At 42.4% G+C, this 20,755-nt stretch overlaps 1 protein-coding gene across 1 annotated transcript in view; it reads left to right on the top strand.

Moving 5' to 3' along the window:
• The window catches only part of EBF2 (EBF transcription factor 2), a 193,828-nt gene that overhangs the window by 116,032 nt on the left and 57,041 nt on the right, over positions 1–20,755 (top strand). Inside the window, exon 7 of the mRNA XM_060155686.1 lies at positions 19,070–19,151. Coding sequence (XP_060011669.1) covers positions 19,070–19,151 — 82 coding nt within the window. The remainder of the gene's footprint in view (positions 1–19,069; positions 19,152–20,755) is intronic.

Genomic DNA, 20,755 nt, shown 5'->3' with positions numbered 1-20,755 from the left:
ATTTCAAACCCAAATATAGAGATAATCATGCTTGACTTTTCAATGCATTCCCCACATAGGTTATAAGGGCTTTAAAAAAAAAATCTTCTTTTGTATCATGGAAATGAAAAGCTGAGTTCTCTCTCCCTTTCCCCAGACGGCCTATGAAGGGATTTGGGGCCCCAAGGCCCATCGTGACTCAGAGGCAGCTGCTCAGACCCAAGGCTCCCGCAGACCTCCAAAGGAGACTTGAGCAGAGGTTTGGCGGCCCCGAAGAGCTATTCTGTGTTTCTGGCAGTCCACACACACACACACACACACACACACACACACACACACAGACACACAGACACACACACACACACACACACACACACATACACACTTCAAAAGGCAACTGATGAAGTGTTGTCACAAGGACTAGCTGGAGTAATGTCATGGTGGGTCAAGGGTGAGTGGCTGCACCTGGGGATTAGAGACAAATGACAACGTGCACAGGGTACCTTCTGCAAGGTCCCAAGTGCTCTGCCAGCACTGCACATGTCCACATGACACCCTGTACCAGGGCCCAGAGTCCTTGGTGGAGCCCAGGCCCTGACAATCCCCCAGCTTCCACCCCCACCAGTCACTCTGCTGACCTTCCTTGGCTCTTTTTATACACCCCTGCTCTCCTGCAAAGCCCATTCTTTTCCAGTTAAGCCTGAGAGAGATTCTGAAATTCACAGGTGGTTTAGGGATAAAATTTGTCATAACTTTTCACAATTGAGAGCATTACAAGGAGAAGAGATATGTCCGAATTTCCAAAAAACGGAAATATGCTCAGGGGCTGAGGTGAAAATGCTACCAACTCTCCCCGTGACGGGGCCCCGTTTGGTCCTGTAATCACAACAGGAACATGCCGGCATTACAGGGCTGCTGGAGAGCTATGAAAACAGGACTGGTTTTTGAAACCACTGTTAAGATTGTCCCCCCAAGGGCAAAGCAGGTGTTTCCAGAGCACCTCAGAAACAGGTCTGGGAAGAGCCTCAGCCCCGCATTGAAGGGCAAGTTCCTTATTTTCCATGCACCTGGTATCTTACCGAGCTCCAGCGGGCACCGTTGTAGTGGATACAGGTGCTTTAAATGTCACCTTGCTTTTCTGACATCCAGCCTGTATGTTAAAGGAGTCGGATAGCTGGATTCATAATGTCTTGTGCCAAACTCTATATTGCAAGAGTCAGAATTCATGCTTAGACATCTGATTATCGAACCACGCAACTTCAGGATTAGTCATGCTAATGAAAACCATTTGGCCCTGTTTTCTCTGTGAACAAAGCTGTCTGCGTTGGTTCATTTAATCGAGCATCTATCTAGCAATTATTGATATTAAATTGATTTCGTGTTTCGAAAGATGTTTCAGACACCAAACACAGAACTCCCAGTTTATTTTACAGCTGAACACAGAACATGAATTCCTTCCCGAAGTCATCGGCTCTGGGTTTAACCCCTAAAGTGTAAGCGTTGATCCCTGCTTCACTTGGCGACTTAATTACTAGACGTCGTGCCCTCCTTCCGTGTAATTTATTCTCAGGAAATAAACGGAACACTTTGGGGGGAGGGCACCTGCGTGGGATCGTTTTTTTTACTGAGGAGAAGGACAGTTTGCTAAATGTGTTGTGGTTCTTCACCAGAAGACCGATGCTATGGTAGAAACGATATCGCTGTTTTACAGGAAAGTTCTAAAAGGTGTTTTAAGTTGTTTCCCAAAGCACCTCAGTAATTCTCTCAGCATCTCTCAGAGGTATTGCCCAATTTAACAGGGAAGACGTGAGGGAACGTGCACAAGGGGCGAGATAGGCAAGTGAAACACAGAGAGGTGAAAATATTGTCGGCAGTACAGACAGTGATTGAACATGTTCTCCTCCCTTTTCTGTTTTATCCTGTAGGTCAGACTGCATCCTATGTTACGTGATCGGTATTAACATAAACATGGGGGATTAATTTCATAGATCACATGGAACGGAGATGACATTTATCTTCACTTTTCAGTGAGTCATCTCATTCGGAGAAGGGTGAAGCCCAGGTTAAAAGAGTTAAGAACAAAATTGGTCCACGAACTACTTTATCTCTTGTTTTATTTGTTGTTGTTGTTTTTCTAAATTGTAATATAAAAGTCAGTCTGCCTAGTTTTGTTCACCAAAAAAGGCATTATCATAATCTTGGCCAGCCCCAAGATAGAATATATTCCTAACAAAATCATAGAAGATTAGGACAAACTGTGAAGGACCATGAGTTAGACTTCACTGGGCCTTTCATTCTGACTTATACGGAACTTGAACTAAAAATGCCCCCCTCACCTCCAACTCAGGACCTCAGATAACAAAGCAGAGAGGTGGGAACACATTTTGATCAGCTCAAAACCTGTATTATTAAAAAAATATTTGAAGCAGGCATGTCACACCAGGAGTGGTGAAATCTCCTTTTCTTTTTTTTTTCTTTTTCTTAAAAAATAAAGAACTTTAGATGCGGACTAGATGCCTAGCTGTTTGTTCAGTGTGGCTTTGCTGTAATCACCTTGGCAAGCTGAGGGCTGGTGAAAGAAATGGGCCTGATTTCTCTGGTTCTGCTGTATTTCAAGGCAGGATTCTAAAGGGAGGGGTGGAGGACTTTTAACTTCAATTCAGGTCAAATGAACAGCCAATACATTCCGACTCATGCATGGGACAAGATGACTTCCCTGGGATTGTGCTGGGCCAGAGGCTTTTCTGGGCCGTTTCTGGGGGTGGCCGTCCTGACCATGGGTTCGACAGGCAGAAGCTGGCATTGGGTTGCTGGTGTCCGAGTCAGCCACTACTGGGCTGCAGGAGCTGCCTTTCTCCCAGCCTGGCCGCGCGACCTTCTGTTCATCTTCCCCAGGGAGCTGTGGCCATCGCTTTCCCATGCTCCTGGACCCAGTCCTGTGCTCGCTGAGAAAGCCGAACAGGCTCTGTGGCCTCTGAGTGAAGGTCTGAGATGTTTTACTTCCAGGTCAGCTGTTTGACTCCCCAGAGGAAGTCATTTTTTTTTTTTTTTTTTTTTTCGTTAATGGCTGTGTTCCGTTGTCCACTGAGTGGGGAGAGACCATGAACCCAACTCCAAAGTCTAGGGCAGGGAAGGCTCATTTGGGTAAAACCCAGTCTCAGGTTTTTGCAGATTATCTGATATTGAGCATGTTGTTTTTCCAGGTCTTCCTTTCCCCTCACGATCTTAAAAGTTTAGTCATTTATTTAATTCTCTGCCTCATCCTGAAAAGAACTTGCGGTGGTTCTTTTGGCTTATGAGAACTTCTTTCAAAGGCATTTTGGAGGGAGAGAAAGTCAATAGCACTGAGAGTCGCAACTGAGTTTTAGGGACTAGACGCAACGTTTATGTTTTTCTGTGCTACCCTGTCTCGTGTGCGCATGTGTGTGCGTGTTGACGCAATAACGCTATCTGTTCTGGCAGAGGAAATGAGCAGTTGAACTATTTTAAAATTTAGGATCTTTGTAGATATCAAATACCCTCACAGTCGGTTTCTCAGGAACAGTTTTCTTTATTAGAGTCATCCTGATTATATGGTCTCAAGTGAATACACTATGTACTGCAGCAGGCTTTAAGAACAGATCTCATTTAATGAAGGGTAGGAATAAGTATCAAAAATCAACTTCAATCTTTAGAAATGGTCTGGACTTGTACAACACCAAGTAACATAAAACCAGGTTTAAAAAAAAGATAAAGTCTCATCAGTTGTGACTTCTTTGGACAGCTGGAGTTTGGCGAGGCTCAGTCAGGGACTTTTGAACCCTGAAAATGAACTCAGGGTCTTGTTTTAAGCAAACTGGGGCTGACTTAGGGGCGTCACATGAATCTGCCCCATTCACATCTAGCCTCCTTTTGAACCTGGGGTGAGAAATCCCAATAGCTCAGATGGGGCTTTATGCCTAGCCTCCATTTTTGAAATAAAGTGGTTCAGTTTCATGTCCTGTTTTGGTAATCCAGCGTACTGATCCTATGGTATGGAAGAGAAAGGTTAGAAATGTGGGATGGCCCAGGAAAAGTGCCCAGGGACCGCTTCTGTTCCCCGTGGAGAGGCTGGGGTCTAGATGGTTTCTGGCTCCATCATGAGACTTTTCGCCAGAGCCTTAGTTTTTTGAAAGAGAAAATGAAAGGAGAGATTCTGTTTCTCTACTCATGGGCAGAATGAAAACTGACTAGTTAGTGGTCTTTCTGAGATGACCAGAGTTAATACAAAATGCAATTGTATTCCAGACATTCCAGAAAAGGGGAACAAGCAAAAATCTCTTAAAGGCAGCTAAAAGAAAGGTTTCATTTTTTGGTACTAAGATTTGGAAACCTCCAAAAAGTTAGTCACATCCCACAGAGTGAATAGAGGACTTAGAATCAACAAAGTTTGAATGAAAAAAAAATGGAAATATTGTCTGATTCCTGGAACCTCACGTAGATTATATAGGGTTTGGGTTGAGATTAGACGAATGTAATCATAGTCTGCTCAACTAACAACACTCTGGAATATTATTAGCTTTATCTGAATGTCTTTTGTATCAAATTCTTGACCTGATTTTTGTCCCAGTTTCTCTTTTCTGTCAACTAGGTTTAGTTCTTCCTTTAAGGAAAAAAAAGTTAAAAAAATTCTAATGAAAGCCGGCTGACTCCACTATGAGTAATATAAGGAAATCTGTTTTGGTAAGGGAGCGACAGAATATTGAAATACCTGGTTTTATATTTTTATGTGGGTTTGGCAAATGCAGTCTGAAAGTGGCTAATATGATATCCAACCTGGTGTTAATAGCCAATGATAATTCCATATGTACCACCTGCTACCTGTCAGGTTACACGTTCTTTCTTTTTCCCTTTTTTTGGCATGAAGGTTACATTAGCTGTGAATGTGGGTCTTCATGGCTGGAGTGGAGGCGAGCCGTCATACTCTTCAGATGAAATGGAGCTTTGATGTAATTCTCATCTTGGTTTCTTTTCTGCAGTCACCCTTTCTTCCCAACTCAGCTCTCCCCTGACCCTGCTGTAAACTTTGATGAAGCCCTTAAAAACCATAACACACCATCCTGAATTTGGAAACTGGGAAGAGAGAGAAGAGAAAGGGAAAGAGAGAGAATGAATCACAAGCGCAAACTAGAATCATGTTCGTGGAGGAAAATCCTCCTGCCAAAAAAATTAATTTAGAGAAATTTCCTGGAATATATCTGTGAGGGGAAAAACCCACCAGCTGGAGATGTGGGTCTGTGAGCTAATTGTTTTACACCTTTGTGTTTAAATGCCCCTAAGTAATTTCTCTTTCCCCCTAAGAACTTGTCAGGAATTTCTCAAAAGCTAACTATACGTGGATCACAATTGTTTCCCCTTTGCTCTCTCCCACTGGTACATAGTTATAAATTGACTGGGCAAAGCTGAAGAAAATACCCCCCAAACGCCAAAACCAAACCACCTGCCTGTCAATACAGGGATTTTGACCGGGGGACCTGTCTGCCTCTTTCTACCTCTAAGATGCTCCCCAGAGAGTCGGTAGGAGGCTCGGTCCAACACATGACGGTAGGAAGTGGGGAGACCCTGCCTTTCACTCTGAGTTTAACCATTAAACACTTTTTGGCTTTAGAAAAATAGACCCGCACACATTCCCAACTACCGAGCAACCAGATTTCCTCTTATAACCCCTCACAATGGGGTATGGGGAGTCTGAAAGACAAGCACAATACATTAAAATGATTTTTCTTGAAAAGTGAAGAGATTATTAAAGATTTCCACTGCCATTCGTATATTTTTTGGAAAGGAAATAATTTTAGCCTCTTATTAATATTATTATTCCAGCTGTTGTTATGTTCCTTCTGAGTAACTCAGAAAGGCACAGAAAGCTCCCTTTCTTTTAGGCTTTTAAAAATCTTCCTGAACCATTTAATCTCTTCAGATGGGGACCAACGGCAAAGGCTATGGTTTGGATCAGAAGAACGGTCCAAATGTCTTATGTGTCCAAACTATCCAAGTAATAACATTGCTTCGCTCAGAAAAATTGCAGCAGCTTTTTCCAGGTGCTTTCAAAATATTCTTCTCACTCTGGTTAGTCATTGCACTAGCCCCAGGAGGTAGCTGTTCTGGGTCCTCCTTCCGGATAGGGAGGAGGGGAGTCTAATAAATGCATCTCAGGGCAGAAGCAGAAGCAGCCCCTCCATTTAGCCCCCGGCATCTGCTCCTGGATGTGGCCACGGGCCTCTGAGGGATCAGTGCACTTTTAAACTTTCTTCTCAAGTCTCAAGCTAGCTTATGTCTTAGATTTGTCAAAAAAAAAAAAAAAAAGAAGCAAAGAAATGTTGGCTGGCTAGTAAGGAAGAAGATACACTTGGTTTGGTAATGAACCTGGGAAAATTGTTTCCCATTCTTTTTTTTTAAACATCTTTATCGGAGTATAATTGCTTTACACTGGTGTGTTAGTTTCGGATTTATAACAAAGTGAATCAGCTATACATATACATATATCCCCATATCTCCTCCCTCTTGCGTCTCCCTCCCACCCTCTCTATCCCACCCCTCTAGGTGGTCACAAAGCACCGAGCTGATCTCCCTGTGCTATGCAGCTGCTTCCCACTAGCTATCTGTTTTACATTTGGTAGTGTATATATGTCCATGCCACTCTCTCACTTTATCCCAGCTTACCCTTCCCCCTCCCCATGTCCTCAAGTCCATTCTCTATGTCTGCGTCTTTATTCCTGTCCTGCCCCTAGGTTCTTCAGAACCTTTTTTTTTTTTTTTTAGATTCCATATATATGTGTTAGCATACAGTATTTATTTTTCTCTTTCTGACTTACTTCACTCTGTATGACAGACTCTAGGTCCGTCCACCTCACTACAAATAACTCAATTTCGTTTCTTTTTATGGCTGAGTAATATTCCATTGTATATATGTGCCACATCTTCTTTATCCATTCATCTGTTGATGGACACTTACGTTGCTTCTGTGTCCTGGCTATTGTAAACAGAGCTGCAATGAACATTGTGGTACATGACTCTTTTTGAATTATGTTTTTCTCAGGGTACGTGCCCAGTAGTGGGATTGCTGGGTCATATGGTAGTTCTGTTTTTAGGTTTTTAAGGAACCTCCGTACTGTTCTCCATAGTGGCTGTATCAATTTACATTCCCACCAACAGTGGAAGAGGGTTCCCTTTTCTCCACACCCTCTCCAGGACTTATTGTTTGTAGATTTTTTGATGATGGCCATTCTGACTGGTGTGAGGTGATACCTCATTGTAGTTTTTCTTTTTTTTTTTTTTTTTTTTGTGGTACACGGGCCTCTCGCTGTGTGGCCTCTCCCGTTGCGGAGCACAGGCTCCGGACGCTCAGGCTCAGCGGCCATGGCTCACGGGCCCAGCCGCTCCGCGGCATGTGGGATCTTCCCGGACCGGGGCACGAACCCGTGTCCCCTGCATCGGCAGGCGGCCTCTCAACCACTGCGCCACCAGGGAAGCCCCTCATTGTAGTTTTGATTTGCATTTCTCTAATGATTAGTGATGTTGAGCATCCTTTCATTTTTGAATGTCTTTTGTATCAAATTCTTGACCTGATTTTTGTCCCATCTTTTCCTCTTTTTGTTGAGGAAAAGAGGAAAATCCTTTCATTTTCATGTTTGTTGGCAATCTGTATATCTTCTTTGGAGAAATGTGTATTTAGATCTTCTGACCATTTTTGGATTGGGTTGTTTGTTTTTTTGATATTGAGCTGTATGAGCTGCTTGTAAATTTTGGAGATTAATCCTTTGTCAGTTGCTTCATTTGCAAATATTTTCTCCCATTCTAAGGGTTGTCTTTTCATCTTGTTTATGGTTTCCTTTGCTGTGCAAAAGCTTTTACGTTTCATTAGGTCCCATTTGTTTCTTTTTGTTTTTATTTCCATTTCTCTAGGAGGTGGGTCAAAAAGGATCTTGCTGTGATTTATGTCATAGAGTATTCTATGTTTTCCTCGAAGAGTTTTATAGTGTCTGGCCTTATATTTAGGTCTTTAATCCATTTTGAGTTTATTTTTGTGTATGGTGTTAGGCAGTGTTCTAATTTCATTCTTTTACATGTAGCTGCCCAGTTTTCCCAGCACCACTTACTGAAGAGGCTGTCTTTTCTCCATAGTATATTCTTGCCTCCTTTATCAAAAATAAGGTGACCATATGTGCGTGGGTTTATCTCTGGGCTTTCCATCCTGTTTCATTGATCTATATTTCTGTTTTTTGTGCCAGTACCATACTGTCTTGATTACTGTAGCTTTGTTGTATAGTCTGAAGCCCGGGAGCCTGATTCCTCCGGCTCCATTTTTCTTTCTCAAGATTGCTTTGGCTATTCGGGGTCTTTTGTGTTTCCATACAAATTGTGAAATTTTTTGTTCTAGTTCTGTGAAAAATGCCCTTGGTAGTTTGATAGGGATTGCACTGATTCTGTAGATTGCTTTGGGTAGTAAAGTCACTTTCACAGTATTGATTCTTCCAATCCAAGAACATGGTATATCTCTCCATCTGTTTGTATCATCTTTAATTTCTGTCATCAGTGTCTTATAGTTTTCTGCATACAGGTCTTTTGTCTCCTTAGGTCGGTTTATTCCTAGATATTTTATTCTTTTTTTTGCAATGGTAAATGGGAGTGTTTCCTTAACTTCTCTTTCACATTTTTCATCATTAGTGTATATTGTTTCCCATTCTTCAGAAGACGTTTCTATTGTGTATAGAGTCACTATAAAAAATGAAATTGCAATGATAGAAAGCCAAGCTCATTTCAGGTGGCTCCATCCTTTTGGCCTAACAATCTTTTGGCTGCTGATATTAGTGAATTCGCTGAGTGGAAGGGCCGAGGACCTCTCTGTTTTCTCTAAAATTCGATTTCTCTTTGAAGGTTTAATAACTTCCCTGCCAGAACACACATTTCCCACTTTGTCTTTCTAGAATCTCAATTTATGTGGCTATCTATTAAGCATACCTTGGCCTTCTAGATTCCCACCTTGCTTCGAATTTTCTAACTGGTCATCTACCCATACCTTGAGCTCTCCTGATCCTGGTTTATTTTAGGGGTCAAAATTAAGCTTCATGCTTGGTTGTAAAACTGTATGGTCTCACGTTTTCAAGTGCACAGATGCCTACATTTCTTTGAGACTCTACTCTTCAGCATTAAAGAGGGACCCTTCATTGTAATCATTACCAAATGGATACAGTACTAATGGAACTTAATTGTTTCCACTAGATGGATCTCGGGTGTGTTTGGCAGCCAAAATGAAAATGATTCCAAATACCATCAAAGGGGCTTATAAGCACCCAGCATGCACAGAGTGTTTTGATATACAGTGGAGTGTTAATATCATTATCTCTCCTAATACAACATACGGTTACTTTAATCCTCTCCCGCCTCTGTGATCTTGGAAGAGCCGATGGATAGAGGCAAAGAATAAAACACTATATACAAGGAGACAAAGGGAGAATTAGTCCCCATCCTCTGAATGTGATTTTTTTTGATTGTTTGAATGTTGGCTTCAAATATGTACCTTTATCAGTACTGACTTCTGCATCTTCCACGCTAGTTTGAGTTTGTATGCGACATCAAACATACCTTTTCACACATGTTCTTTCCAGATTTTTTTTAACACTTACTTAGCAGTTTATAGAAGGAAGTGAATGATCTCCTCAAGCTGCTTACAAATTAAAAAAAAATCTGTGCTTATTAATTATGCAGGATTAGTCTAATTATAATTCAGCAAATTAATTAGCGACAGAAGGTGTTCTGAAACATTGGAGTACATTTGCATGTTAAATGGAGAGGCTAGTCTGTAATATATGTAAATTTATGCATGGCTTCATAGTTTAATTTAAAAATTTGCAGCTGCATATGGTATGGGAGCAGGTGAAAAGTCAGTTTTAGTTTAATGATGCTAACAAACATTAGATGGTGTCCTGTCTTAGCAAGAGAATGCACTCATATCTGCTAATCTATAATTCTGTCATCAGAATATAATATTACATAGATGCTCACACTCAAGGTCATTAGTGAATGGACCCATAGGTGCAATAGGTATAAAGCTGGAAACTGCAGAGCGAAGGCGAGAATAGGAGGAACCCCAACTCTGAGCTTGGTCTGCTACATTATCCAATATCGCATATGGAGTCAGTTGGCCTTGGTTTCGGGAAAGTAACGCTCCAGCCTGTGTAAAGAGGGGCATCTTTTTGTCTGACTGGTATCTATTCTGTCAGGTGTAAAATAGTTGTCCAACCCTGATTCCCTTTCCAAATATTCACATTTGCACTTCATTTCAATTTCCTAGAGCCGTGGGAAAGTTATTACCAAGTTATGAATTAATGGTAGGGTAGAGAGTTTTACACATTGGCCTCAACCATCTGGCAAAACAGTAAAACCAGCAGACCAGGCAGCAGCAAAGGGCTCTTGGTGTAATTGGTGTTCACTGCTCAGCCTAGCATAGATGAGCTTCACGGGGAGGGCAGAAAGGCGGGAGGGGGAGGGGAAGGCTGCAGAAGGGGAGAAGGGGCACTAAGGAAATAGGATAGTAAGGACCCATTAAGCTGATGGCTGGCTAATAACTTCATTTCTCTCCTTCACCCGAGTAGTCATGGAATCAGAAAGGGAAATAGATTCGTAAACTAATTCTGAAGTCTAACTGCAAGATGTTTTCTGAAGTCAGTCTGTAGCATGTTCAGTGTTGCTCAGTCTTTTTTCTTTCTTGGTGAGAAGGGAGAGGAAAGGATAGGGCAAAGAAGAGGATTCGTGTTAAAAACAACAACAAAAAGAGGAAAAGATGGAACCGTGCGCGTTGCAAAGAGCCCTCCAAAGACATTTTATGAGAACAGTTGGAATTACAAACATGCTCTTAGTGTTGTGTTTCATTCCAATTCAAGCCCAAAGAGTTCAATTATTATTTTCCTTAGTGGTGTCAGATTTTCATCTGAGTGCAAAAACAAGGACTTTTCCTTAGAGAATTTTTTCCCTACAAGCTTCCTGGTGCCAAGTGATGGAATTCAGGAGAGTGAAGACATGTCTGAATACAGAAGAAAAAAAAAATCCCAACATATAACACCAGGTCCTCAGAAACTGTAGTGTGTCGCTAGTCAGAAATAAGTGGAGAATCAAAGTAGCCCCTGTTTTTGCACCTCGGTGGCTGTTTACGGTCAATGCCTTGCCACTTGAGCTTGGGAGACCCTCACTTCGGAAGAAATCATGAAATTTGGAAATGAAATCTGGGGCTATGGAATCAGAATTACACAGTGGGGGAAGTCGCTCCCTTCTGGTACCTAAATGAGCACAGCAGATCCCACTCAGGAGTTGGTGTTTGGTAACGAAGGGTCTATTGCCAAACTGAAATGCCACTTCCAGGAGCTTGTAATTGGAGTGAATGCTGAACAGAAAATGATTCGGTGGGGCCCACTGCCAGTTAGCGGGTGTACGAGGCTCTGAATTCTTTTGCCTGACCATAGTTTACTGGCAACCGTGATGAGGATTTTTGACCTACCATCTTTTTGTTGTTGTTGTGCTTCTCCTACAATCTGTTGTAATGGATTAATTACATGGGTTTTTTCTTTCCTTTTTTTTTTTTTTTTTAAAGTACCTCTCCCTGAAAATTAAGGGAAGTTCTTCAAGTGGAGTATATACCAGTACTGGAGAGATAAACAGTGCAGAGAGAACCAGGTTTGAATTTGTGGCAAGTCCCCTCTGGTATAGTTTTGTTTGGAAAATGGGCCATTTTAAAGTGTGGTGGGGGGAGAAGGGTCAATTCGGGGGAGGGGGGCGTAGCGAGTGGTGACATTACCAGGCATTTACCCAAAGACTTTGCATGGATAACTAATCCTCACTACCGGCCTACGAGGTCATGTTACAGAGGATGACACTGAAGGTCCCTGTTGAAATATTAAGCAACAACAACAACAATAATAATAACTACAAAAGCCTTGACATCATCTGGAAATGGCTTGATAGGGACACCACCCAGTGAGGTGTCACATGGACTGAAATTATCTGCCTTCAAAGGAATTCGCTTGCTGGTCTATTTAAAAATCTCCAGTGTAGCAGACTCCCCTCTGTCCCCTGGGTAATGCTTTCAAATTTTAGCTTTGGTGACTTATTCTCAAAAAAATTTTCCAAGACTTAATTCAACTTCTTATTGTTACACTTTTGACTTCCAGCTTTTTTTCCCTCCATAGTCTTGATGGACGAATGACCTTGCATCTTCCTCATCCACTCAAGCAACGTCTTACACTCTTCTTGTAGAGACTACAGCCATGTGGGCCATGCCCTCTTGAGACCATGTGGGTTCTTGAGGTGTCTTGTTTTCCAAGTATCTGATAGACTTTCTTATCTTCCTCTGCAGAATCCAATACAGCCACAGAACTTCTAGAGAACACAGTCCCTGATAGGAATGATAGACATTGTTGTTGGTTTGCTTGTTTTGTTTTGTAACGTGAGGAGTGACCCCATTCTTATTTACAGAGAGTAAGATGTAGACAGCGACATGATCCCCTCTGTAGATCCATGAGGCACTCACTGGTCTCCTGAAAAAAAGAGCTGCTTGGCAACATGTTCCATCTTTTCCTTCAGAAGAAACTTGGCCAAGCTCCCACCTTAACAATGTTTTCCTGAGTCAGACAAACCTGAGGTCCACTCTGGGCTCTTCCACTTACTAGCTGTTTGACTTTGGGCAAGTAATCTAATGTTTATGAGTCTTGATTATCTCCTCTGTAAAATGGAGATGTTATTTCTCCTACTCTCAGAGTTGGGGCGATTAAATGAAACCATACATGGCTAATAATATGAAGTCAATGAATAGGGGCTATTTATTTATTATTATCATCATTATCATAATTAGACTTTGAGCCAAGGGGAGTTAGAGGGATTGAATGTAATCAGAACTAAGAAAATATATTCCTTAAAAATTTTCTGTAAACTTAAATCTTTCAGATCTGAAATGGGCTTTCATTGGAATCATGCAGGTGAATAAGCTTCTGTGGTAATACAACCCTTTAGGAATGTCTGTAGAGAGGAAAGATGCTGTACTTACTCTGTTTGTGTACTTATATTTACATTTGAAGGAGTCATTCAAATAAGTGGATTGCATGGAAAATCAGCTTATAAAAATGAGTATTTGATTTAAGCTTAAATAAACCAGTCAGTCAAAACGTTTAAATTATCTCCTCTTTCCATGGATCTTCTTGGGTCTTTGTACCAACTGCCATCGTACCAAGCAGATTGCAGGTAGCAAGCATTCTCAGATGTCCCATTGTCACGTTTTTTTTGGGGGGGTATAGCAAGAGCCAACTCGAAGTTTGACCTCCCACAGTCTCTTCTTTTTTGTGGACTTGAGTGAGAATCTTCACAAGGCCTTAAGAGCTTCAGGGCCCTTTCTAATCTCAGCAATCCACAGATTGATCAAGGGCACGTCATCTTCTGGCCAAGGCCGGGGCCCACTGCTGTCCTTCTTCTTATTTGGGCTGTCTGAATTTGGATTCTGTTGGTGGCTTTGGGGGGAGGAAAACGTGTTCCCTCTATTGTCAGAAGGTTCAAAGAGGATGTTACAATTAAGACCTAGATTAAAGCTAGAACATTATCTTTGTGTTTTACACTGGTCTCAAGTGGAAACCGATCACTTAGGGGTTTTCCTACCATCTCAAGCAGAGTGAGCTGCCATGAAGGCTATTCTTAAGAGTAAGAAAATGGCCCCATGGATGTGACCATCCAACATGGCTTCTCCCTCTGCCCGTAAAGACTGTAAGCTTGAAAGAATCCTGGGAGAAGAGAGGTAACTGCCCATTTCTTTCAAATATGATTTTATGATTCAGCCCATCCCAACATTTGGTAGTTCTCACAAATGATATGAGAGAGTGTTCTAAGAGAAAGGATTATTTTCTTTTCAGAAGTATGCACGAACAGTGGAAGGCAATTAGATTTTAATTTATTGGACTCTGGAAAAGGAGGTTTAGCAGTTAATCCAGATGAAATGTGTCTTCCTCAAAAATCAATAGACATAGACCTTTAAGCACCTACATGGTTTATCAACTCTATATATGGCTCAGCCTTTAGTGATCCAACCTGTATATATGGCCGTTGTGGCAGAAAGAGAACCAGATACAGCATCCCCGTTCTTGGCCCTTGGAGAGTGTGGGTATGTTCCCATCTCCATGGTGTATAAGATGTGGCCATGTCATCACAGAAGCTGTTTCCAGGGTAGATGGAAGTAGAATTTTTTTTAAGGGAATAAGGAATGAAATTTCAAAGTGAAAGGTACTTTACATGTTATTTTGCATAGAGTAAGGCTCTGCATAACGGTAGCTGTTACTAGTGCCAAGTTCACATTCTTTTGATATACACTCCTATCTAATTTTTTTCTTGAAAGAAGACTCTGTGCCTTCCACAGTGCTTTCTGAAAGATTTTTTGTATTATAATTTTTTAGAAGGCGCTAGATCTTGGGCTTCTAATTGGAGGTCAATTGAATGGCTTCTTCCACAATTCTGGAGAAATAGTATGCTGCGTTTTGTACTAGATCATTGGCTATAATCTCGAAGTCTGGCATGAATATAAAGTAGTTACCCTTCCTGTGATTTAGAGATTCCCCACTGACCCCACCACTGGACCTGAACTCTGCACCCTACTTGTACATCTAGTTTGAGTCTCAGTTTTTATTTGGGGTGGGCTCAGGACATGTCTAGAGCCACCTAGGAGCTTTTGTGTTCTTGAACAATGCCGAGTGTTCTAATATTCCAGAGATTAGGAGGAGAAGAGATTTCTTGGGTACTAGGTAATCCTCTGGGACCTTATTCAGACCCGTATTCAGGGGTCTCCAGGCTCATCTCAGAAACTGAAGAAGCATTTTTCAAATAGTTTGGTTGTGTGCTCCATGAGGGCAAGATTTTGTCCATCTTGTTTGCCATTCTGCTGATCCTTTACTGCACATACTCCACACTTAATAATCGGCCAAATGAGTACATGAATGAATTCATCAGGGGGTTTCAGTGGTAAGGATTTACTTCCACGCCAACTATCTTTGACCTCATATTTTCCTTTTGGGATACTATAGTCCTCTCTCTCCCTCGCCAAGAAACCAGAATCCTTCATGGGTTTTTTGGGGTTGTTTTTGATTTTTTTCAGACTATATTTTCTGAAGTTTCTTTTTAAGCAGTTATATTGAGATATAGTGTACATACTATAAAGTTCACCCATTCACAGCATATCATTCAATGGCTTTTACTATACCGAGAGAGTTGTGCAACCATCACGACAGTGTAATTGGTGCAGGAAACACAGAACGCCCGGTGGAACTTGCTGCCAGAAAGACCCAGGTTCAAATCCTCGTTTCTGCCGCTGACAAGTGGTGTGATCTTGGGCCAAATTTCTTAAATTCTTGGCGCCTTTGTTTTTCCTAGCTGTGAGAGGGTTCGTCACTCGTACAGTTGTGAGAAATAAATGAGGCATTGGATATCAAGCACATAGCTCAGAGTGTGGCATGGAGCTGACCTTTGGCAAACCTTCTTTCCCGCACTCGGTGACCCCTGTACCCTTCAGCTTCTGGACCACACAGGATGGTAAGCAGGGACAGAGATGGCTCTGATCTGTGATATTCCTGAGCTACCTTCTCCTGCTGCTGGAGCACAGAGAAAGGATCCTAAGAGAGTGGTGCCTGTCACTCAACAACCGGCCCGTCATCCTCTGGGTCCCACCAGCTCTGGCCAAGGCATCAGCCAAGATGCCCCACTTTCCACCCATCAGCTGTCCTCGCTTATTCTTCGATCGGGGGGTTTGTTCTCTCTTTCAGAAACCCCCCGCACACACCCCCACTTGGACTTCAATAAGTCACAGACTTTTGTTTCCAGTGGTTTCTTCTTCCAGTGTCACCATTTCTGGAGGGTTGTCAACTCTACACATTTTTCTTTGCAATCATAGAATAATAAGGTTGGAAGAAACCCTAGAGATAATCCAGTTAAACCTTCCTTCTAACAGTCAAAGAAACTGAGGCCTAGAGGAGCAAAGTAACTTGGTTACATAGTTAGTTGGCAGCAGGTCAAGACTAGTACGCTGTCAGCATTTAATAGGTATCAGTGCAGTGAAGGACTGCCTTTGGGTCTGTTCTGTTGCCTCACTTGACCCAGGAACCAGAGTGAAAGCTGAGGGCTTGAATTCAGATTTGGACCCCACTCTCTATTCCTCTTTCTCTAATAAAACAAGGATATACCTGTCGCCGTTAGCATTCACTCTTCAGGGATGAGATCAGAAGCCTTGTAGAGTGTACCATGCTAAGTGGTTAGAATATTTCTGGAATCAACACTGTTTGGAGAAAGTGAAAATTACAACTTCCATCCTGATGAGTCTCTGCACATTTGGGCTGAACCTTGTAGTTCATTTTGGTTTCCCGTTGCTGAGTGGAGAGAGCTGACATTTTCCAGGCTTCAGAGGGATCTAGACCCAGGAGATTTATTCCCTGCAAGTTACCCTATGGCTAATGGATGGGATGGTTAGTAGAGGGTTCTGTACCAAGCCCCTGAGCATAGAGGGTGGAGGGGCTGAAGGGGAGGAAAGTGGGAGACATCAGTAAAAGGAAGAGAAAAAAAATGGAGATGTCAGTAAGCCCCAGAATTCCTTTAAATTGATTTCTAGGTCCACATCTAAAATACGCAGGTCATAATTTCTGGTGCTAGCCATTTAGAAGTAGCTACGCCTTCTTTTAGAAAGTACTATACAATGTAAGAGAATTTTCTTTCTCTCTCCCCCTCCTCCCTCCCTCCTCCACCCCTCGCTTCCCCTTTGTGAACAGGATGTTATATCCTTAGTGTGCAGGGGGCTGGGTAGGTTCCAAACTCAGACCCCAGGCCCGCAAAAGAGTCAACACTGGGTGTTTTCTAGCCAAAGAACTGTTAAGGGTCGTAATTTAAAATGAATAAAGCCTTTCAGCGGGCCCCTTCTTCCCCTAAATCAATTTGATTTTATGTAAACATTTATCTCCTTTGCACTTTCATACCATTCATATAATAATGCCTTCATGAACATTAATGTTTTCAACAGGTACATTTTCGAGAAGGTGAGGGGGGTGGGTAGATGAGGGGAAGTATAACACACAGAACGCTTTCTAAGGAGTCCAGTTGTGCTAAAACTTGCCCCAAACCAAGGAATTTGTGAGAAAAAGAAAATTTGGTTTTAGTAGGGGAAAAGATGTAAATCACTCATGGGGGAGGGGCGGGTGTTGGAGGGCAAAGGTGGTGTGAGGGCAGGGGTTATTGTTTGGAAAGAGACTCAAGTGAGGAAAAGGCCCGTTTTAAGTCTTTTGTGAGAGCATCTCCAGGCATTTTAAGTTGCTGTAGGTGACCCCCGCTAGGAAGGCACAAGTGAAAGAATGCTTTGCCTTAAGAAAGAAAATGTTTGAATTTTGACCAATCTGTTCTTAAATACAAGCAGCTCTCCTTTCTAACGCGCTCCGGCTGCTGTGGACTGACGCCCCCCTGCACTTTTGAAAGCAGGGGCAGCCTGTGAATGTGAACACCGCATAAAGCAGCAAGGAGCGCTTCTGCCTTGTTGTTCTCTGCCTGGTACCTCGGATAAAGGCCCTGGACACCTTCATGGCCCAGGAAGCAATGCTTAGCCCCCACCCCCACCCCCCAGTAAGGATGCAAAGAGAGAAGTGAAAAGCAGATGCTATAAAATTATGAAAAGAAGCATTTAGCTATTCTTTCCAAATTCACACCCAACCTTATTTATAGATAGGGGTCAGGAACACTTGGCCAAATATTTTTAGCAAATCTAGAGAAAATGCTCTGAAAGGGCAATTCCTCTTCTCTCTTCTTTCATCATTTACTGTTTATCTCCCCATCAGGTTTTCTTTTTTTAAGTGCTAAATACAATTAATTGGCGTGCTCTCTAATTCTTTCGTGTGATTGTTAAAGAAATAAAAATAAACAGAAGGCCACCACGACGGCATCTCACCAACCGTTGCTTTAAAATAGAATTTTTGGAAGCATTGTTGATTTCTACTTATTTTTGTTGGTAAATCCTGGGGAAAAAATGTATATCTTTTCCTTTAAAGTTCTAATTCAAGGCGTGGATGGTAGAGTTCTGAAGGGACTTTGGGACTGCGGTAAAATTTCGTTGTCATAGTAACAGAAAGGGAAATAGGCCTTGCTCACCTGGGACTTTAACGCTGCAAAAGCTGGATTTTTTTTTTTTTTTTAAGGAAAAGGACTCTGCAAGTGAAATAAATGAAAAACTTATTGTATTTCGAAACAACATTCCAAACATTAAATAGGTAAATGGCTGAAAAGACCACTTCTGCCATTTTTCTTGGTTTCTGTACTCATCTGATCAAAGAAGCCCAATTTTAAAAGTGCACAAAAAAGGTTATCTAGGAGAATATTGGCTTAAAAATATGTCTTACAAATGATAACCTCAGACCATTATTCTGTGCCTTTGTATATTTCTGGATAATCTGTAGAAGGTCTGAAAGGACATTCACACTTGTTATTAATCATAAAACCCCCAGCATATACCTGCACAGACTGACTGTCTTTAGACAGTAACATTATTTTCTGATTTTATATCCACCAGTTGAAAATATCAGGCCCCCTTTGTGTGTGAGGGTTTACGTGTGAGTTATGTGTGCATGAAGATGTGTGTGGCCGGCGGAAAGCCACATACGTGACGAACCCTGGGATTCTGGGCTCAGTCATGCCACGTTTAACCCTCTGGAGCAAAGCTAATTTTGTACAGCAAGAGTCACTGCTGCTTGTGAAGCCTTTTTTTCTTCTTTTCTCTCTCTCTGTCTCTGTGTCTCTTTTTTGGAGAGAGCATGCCCTAGCCACTCGAGGGCGGGTGTACAAACCAGAGCCCAGCTTGTGAGCCACTTCGCAGCCCTCAACAGTGATGGAGCCAACTTGGGACCAAAAACATCCAAATTTGCGAACTGCAGCGGGTCAGCTACGTTCCTTCACAGGCAGGGCTGGCTGAAATTCCCCAGACCTGAAATCCAATCACTTTCCAATCCAATCTAATATAATGCATATATATTCTCTCCTAAAACATGTTTACTTAAAAAGGTAACACCTTGCTTTCTCTTCACAGATTCTTTTTAAAATTTTTCCTCAAGTGCAATCAGAATTGTTTGAAAACAGCAGGAAACCCAAGGGACATGAGAAGGTTTCAGGTAAGGGGCCTGCCGTTCTTTCCTGGTAAATAAGTCATCCTGTTTTCTTTCTCCTTAGCACTCTTTTTTTCTTTTCCTTTCTTTTTTTTTCCCCCCCCCTTAGAAAACATTATTCACGGATGCCGCTAACAACAAAAAAGATAACTGTAAATGGCCGCCCTCTTCAGATAGGACTGAGGGTTTCTTCATTTTGTGGTGTTTAAGGCCTTCTGCCTGCATTGCCAGGGCCCCAGGGGAGGGGCACCAACCCAGGCTGGAGATTTGATTTTAAGCCCTCAGGCTGCCCTTCGCACACACAGCTGCCCACAAGCAGGAACAGCGTTCTTGATACTCAGCCACCTTGGGATTTTTCAAAGCAGCTTCTCTGTGCTTTCTGCAAGCAACAGCCTCTTCCTTTCCTTTGCCACCGATTAACTATTCAGTGGTCTCTCTCCGAGTGTCTGGGAGAGCAGCAGACCAAGCAGCCGTGGTCACTTTAAGATCTCAGCATGACAACAAGACCCACGGGACAGTAACCCAGCTGCCTGGGTTAAATCTGCCACCGGTTTCATCACCCCTGCCACTGATGTACTGGGGATACAAGCTAATAAAAACCCAGAGCGAGGCAAAGTGTGTCAGGTTGGAGATGCGAGGAAAGCAGCCCCTCTTGGCCCCCTTCCTTCATCTTTGAAGGACCCACATTTAATCCACCAAATGGCTTTCCTGCCACTCACGCCCCATTGAAATACCTCCTGCTCCTTTCCCCATAGAAGAATGGAAAACATGTTAAACAATATTATTCAGGCTTGAGATTAAAAAAAAAAAATCCTGGCAGCAACGTGAGAGATGAGAGATGGAGATTATTAGCCTCACGTTTCAGGTGGGGAAAGTGAGGTTCTGGGAGTTGAAGTAACTCGCCTCTAATCACGGGAAGGAGGTGGTGCAACCCCGAGCCAGGAGGATGTGTCGGATCCAACTCTTTCCACCGGACCCTGGGTTTGCACCGTGTGCAGCTGCTAGGGTTACGCCTTGCTGTTGCCTTTTTCTAAATTCTGAATAATTTCTGAACAAGGGGCCGCACATATTCATCTTACACTGGGTCCCACAAATGATGTAGCTGCTCCTGCCTTTTGCTCAAAGAGCTTCTGTGGTTTAGCAGCAGAGTCATGAAAGAGTTAATAGGAGAGATGGGTACATGCAAGGCCAGTGAGCACGACCTTGAAAAACAAAAATTCCTGTCATGTTTTTTCACCGCATCATGGGTATCAAACTATCTTGCTGTGACCGGGACATTTTTTTTTTGTTTGCTGTGTAGCGCTAATACGAGCCTCGCCTGAACAAGTTAAACCACAGCTCTCCATCCTGCAGGCTCTTCCCCTGCTGCATGATAAGAAGACGAATAGAAATGAAATGATTTTCTTGGGGGGGGGGTCAAGCAGGAACATTGTGCATAGTGGAAGCTTATGGTACTCAGTGTTCCAAACAGAAACATAAATAATTTCAGTCCAAAAACAGAGTGAAATTCAAAAGAATTCCAAAGTGCCCAGATGACCAAAGCTTAGCGTTCACGTCTGGAAGAAACAAGAGGCAGGGAAAGAAGCTAGCAGTTTAGATTCCTATCCCCC

The sequence above is a fragment of the Lagenorhynchus albirostris genome, chromosome 7 (genome assembly GCF_949774975.1).
Source record: "Lagenorhynchus albirostris chromosome 7, mLagAlb1.1, whole genome shotgun sequence".
In the NCBI taxonomy this organism is placed as follows: Eukaryota; Metazoa; Chordata; class Mammalia; order Artiodactyla; family Delphinidae; genus Lagenorhynchus; species Lagenorhynchus albirostris.
Note: the sequence above shows the minus strand (reverse complement) of the source record. Positions and strands in the feature narration are given on the sequence as shown.